This window comes from Penaeus monodon, chromosome 8 (assembly GCF_015228065.2).
Source record: "Penaeus monodon isolate SGIC_2016 chromosome 8, NSTDA_Pmon_1, whole genome shotgun sequence".
Lineage (NCBI taxonomy): Eukaryota > Metazoa > Arthropoda > Malacostraca > Decapoda > Penaeidae > Penaeus > Penaeus monodon.
Window position 1 is genome coordinate 34,805,075 of NC_051393.1, and position 4,227 is coordinate 34,809,301.

Here is a 4,227-nt window from a genome sequence, read left to right on the forward strand (position 1 = left end):
GATTTTTCAACATGGTGTATGATGTTCCATCTAACTTCTGGAAACTATTTTTTAAAGGGGTTTTATATTGTCCAAATGTTAAACTGTAATCCTCCTTCTTTTGCAGACCTGAAAGTCGAACCTACCCTCTTGGTTGATACTGGAAGTCAGCCAAACACAAATCATAATCACAATGCCACAAGCAATAGACACCAGCAGAATGATGTCTCTGGGTCAAACTCAAATGACCTTGAAACTTTGCACAATCTGCTGTCAACTCCTTCCCCAGGTCTGCAGAGTGCAAGTTTTTTGAGTCCACAAAGTGAGACTAATTCTAAAGTCATCACTTGTTTCACATCACCTGTACCCTTGGCATTGTTGGTCTGTCTCATGTTGTACATAGATTTGGGCTATGTAATATCAAATAGTTTAGCCTTGCCATTCATTCTTTGGGAGGTTCATAAAATGTGGTTGAAAAACTTCAGTGTTGAAAACACTAGTCGCTGTTTTAGCTTCTTGAGCATTGCTTTGATGTTGTGTGGTTTACAGCAGTCAGCAATAACTACATATTCCCAGATTCTGTCACTCTTTACTTGTTTTGTTGAAGATTTTGCTATATATTTGTTTATAGTTGTATCATGTTATGTCACTATTGGATTCTAGCTCATTTAGGTTTGAAGCCTAAGGATACTAGTGGAGAATTGTGGGTTTACACAGTTTCTGCATATAGCTGTTTTGTTTCACTAATCAAAATTTGAATTATAAAAAGGAAATAAACTTTTGCATTGAGGATCTATGTTTGCACACATGCATATGCATACTAACACTAACACTCAAATTAACGCTCGCGCACATGCACGCACACGCATGCACGCACACACACACACGCACGCGCACGCACGCACACACGCACACACACACACACACACACCCCACACACACACACACACACACACACACCACACACACACACACACACACACACACACACACACACACACACACACACACACACACACACACACACACACACACACACACACACACACACACACTCCTCTTTCCTTAGTCTCTCTCTCTCTCTCTCTCTCTCTCTCTCTCTCTCTCTCTCTCTCTCTCTCTCTCTCTCTCTCTCTCTTTCACTCCTTAGTCCCCCTCCTCCTCCTCCTCCTCCTCTTCCTCCTCCTCCTCCTCCTCCTCCCCCTCTCCTCTCCTCTCCTCTCCTCTCCTCTCCTCTCCTCTCCTCTCCTCGCTCTCTCTCTCTCTCTCTCTCTCTCTCTCTCTCTCACCCTCCCTCCCTCTCTTTTCCCCTCCCTCTCTTTTGCACATATATTCTGTAAAGCATACAAATGTATATGTATGCATGCATAGACTTGTATGCTGTGGACTTATTTCTACTTTTGAAATATTCTTGTATTAATTATGCAGAGAATAATGTGATGACAGATAATTTGGTCTTCTGCAGTTAGAATTTATTTACTATATAGACACTAAAATTTAAAACAACTGAAGCCAAGCATTTTATTTTAAAGCCTTTAAACAACTTTGCAATATTTGTGGTTGCAACTGAGAATTTAGTGTAAATAAATAAAAATCAGAAAAAAAGGGTTTTACATACTTTCTGTCAGTGAAAAAAATATATCTGCATTTGTAACATAAGGGGGTGCTGTTTTTAGTATATAAAAAGCTTATTCTCAATTTGCATTTTAATATTGTAATTTGGGATCCCTATAGCCATAAACTTTATAAGAGACTTAAGGAGTATTGTTAAGATTTTTATATCTTGAATTGAAAAGAAAAATAGAAAGTCATTTTACAGTGTGCAATATTGCCTTTTGAATTTATCACCAAAGTGAAAGGAACACATGATACCAGGAAGATTGATGCACATGTATAATGGGAAAACCTGTTGGATCTTATCTCTCTTTGTTTGCCATATATATTTTTTGTTTTGAAATAGATGTAAGGAAGAAAATATATATTTGGATTTTTTAAAAGCCCTCATTATTTTAGTTGTATGATTTTTTTTCATGTTTTTTGACATTTTGTGTATGCATTTCCCCCCCCCTCCCCCCATTTTGAAAGGTGTGACCCTAGTGTTTTTTATAATCATTTTGCACTGAAATTTCTTTCATATATACATTATGTATAAAATACCCCCATTCCCTACAAAAATATTTTACATATACCTCATGCTCAATCCAACTGAAATTTAAATGCTCTAAAAGACATAGTTCTAGCAACAGATATTATGTTGTGACAAAATTCTGCCATTGCTTTGCTGTGATGGTTTTTTCTTTTATCTTTGTGCTCTTTTTCAACCTGAATTCTATGTTCAGGGTATTTTAGCCCATAATTTATTTATCAAAGTATGTTTGGTCAGGATAGAACATTATTGTATGCAAGTACAACCAGTTTTTCTTACAGAGAATGATTGTTTAAGTAGAAATAAAAAATAAGGAAATCCATTGATCCGTCTAATTAATATAAGTATATATGCTTCTAAATATTACATATATTATTATTGTTATTATTATGTTTTCTTGTCATTTGTTTCCTTGAGACTGTAGAATTTAAGATTCTGTAGAAATGGCAATTTTAATATGATTAACAAGGTGCCTTCTGAAATGGTTTGTTAGTTTGTATTTTGCCTGTATTACACTGAAAAAAAAAGTATTTCTAAATTTAAAAGGAAAAGGAAAAGAGAAATGGCAAAAGTTTTCATTATTCTTGTATTGTCACAGTCACCTCTGGTATTTTAGAATTATTAATGAGAGGATTGAGGATTGTGACTTTATAAGTGGAATTGACAAAAGAAATGCTAAAAAAAGAAAAACATGCATGTTGGACTAGCTTTTATGTATTATTGTACCACTTCAAACAAGATCACTCTTGCATGATTGTAGGAAAAATTATAACTAGGGATTCAGCTTTTTCAGAGTATGACAGCTACAGTTAACTATGGGTGCCAGTATGCAGTCACTGCCTTTATATTTATATATATTATTGGTTCCTAAAGTGGATGATACAGTGCCCCCGGGGAACTGTGGAAAGATTTTGGGGTGCGATAAGGCAGAACAGGGAAGTAAGGAGGTAACAGGATGGCATTAGTAGCAGTTAATGAATAACTTTTTTCTATTTACAAAATCTGAATAACAAAATATGCACCAAGCACATCCATCCCATTAACAGTAACTGTGAAGACAATGAACTATGCTACTATGGTTACTGTGAGATGTTGATTTATCCTTCCATATTACTGACACAGCTAAATTGCTAAATAAATTGGGTTATTGAATTAGATTTTATTTGTAAAATACATCTTTTTTGTTTAATCTTGTTTTTAATTTGAAGCATTCCAAAATGAAAAAAGGTGTATGCTCACATGTGTGCATCATGGGGTGCTAGGGATCTAGCTGAAAGCTTGCAAAAGCTTGGGTACCACTTATATATATCTATATATATCTATATATATCTATATATATATATATATATATATAATATATATATATATATATATATATATATATATATATATATATATAATATATATATATATAATATATATATATATATATATATATATATATATATAATATATAATATATATATATATATATATATATATATATATATATATATATATTATAATATATATAATATATATAATATATATAATATATATATATATATATATATATATATATATATATATATATTATTATATTATATAATATACTCGTACATACACACACACAAGTTTATATCTGTATCTATATATCTTTATATATACACATATATGTAATTATGTTTATGTGTATATAAGATATTTGCATTACATCATAATATATATATATTATATATATATATTATATATATATATATATGTATATATATATATATATATATGTATATATATGTATATATATGTATATATATGTATATACATATATATATATATACATATATATATATATACATATATATATATATACATATATATATATATACATATATATATATATATATATATATATATATATATATATATATATATATATATATATATATACACACACATCCTGCCCAATCCTACTCCTCCCTTAATACATGTACTGGAACCGTTTCCATCTCCCCTATCTACGAGAAAGATTGGTCAGATTGTGAAAGCGACCCACTTGCCTGCTTAGCTACGATGCACTAACAGTACAATGCTACACTATTCCCCCCAGATTGCCAAGATTACCT

The 4,227-nt window shown here is 31.6% G+C and overlaps 1 protein-coding gene across 1 annotated transcript in view; it reads left to right on the forward strand.

The window, feature by feature from the left end:
- LOC119575939 overlaps window positions 1-896 on the forward strand; it is a 1,716-nt gene extending 820 nt beyond the window's left edge. The window contains exon 2 of the mRNA XM_037923473.1: window positions 107-896. Within this exon, the coding sequence (XP_037779401.1) occupies window positions 107-642 (536 nt within the window). The 3' untranslated portion in view covers window positions 643-896. The remainder of the gene's footprint in view (window positions 1-106) is intronic.
- Window positions 897-4,227: the final 3,331 nt, after the last annotated feature.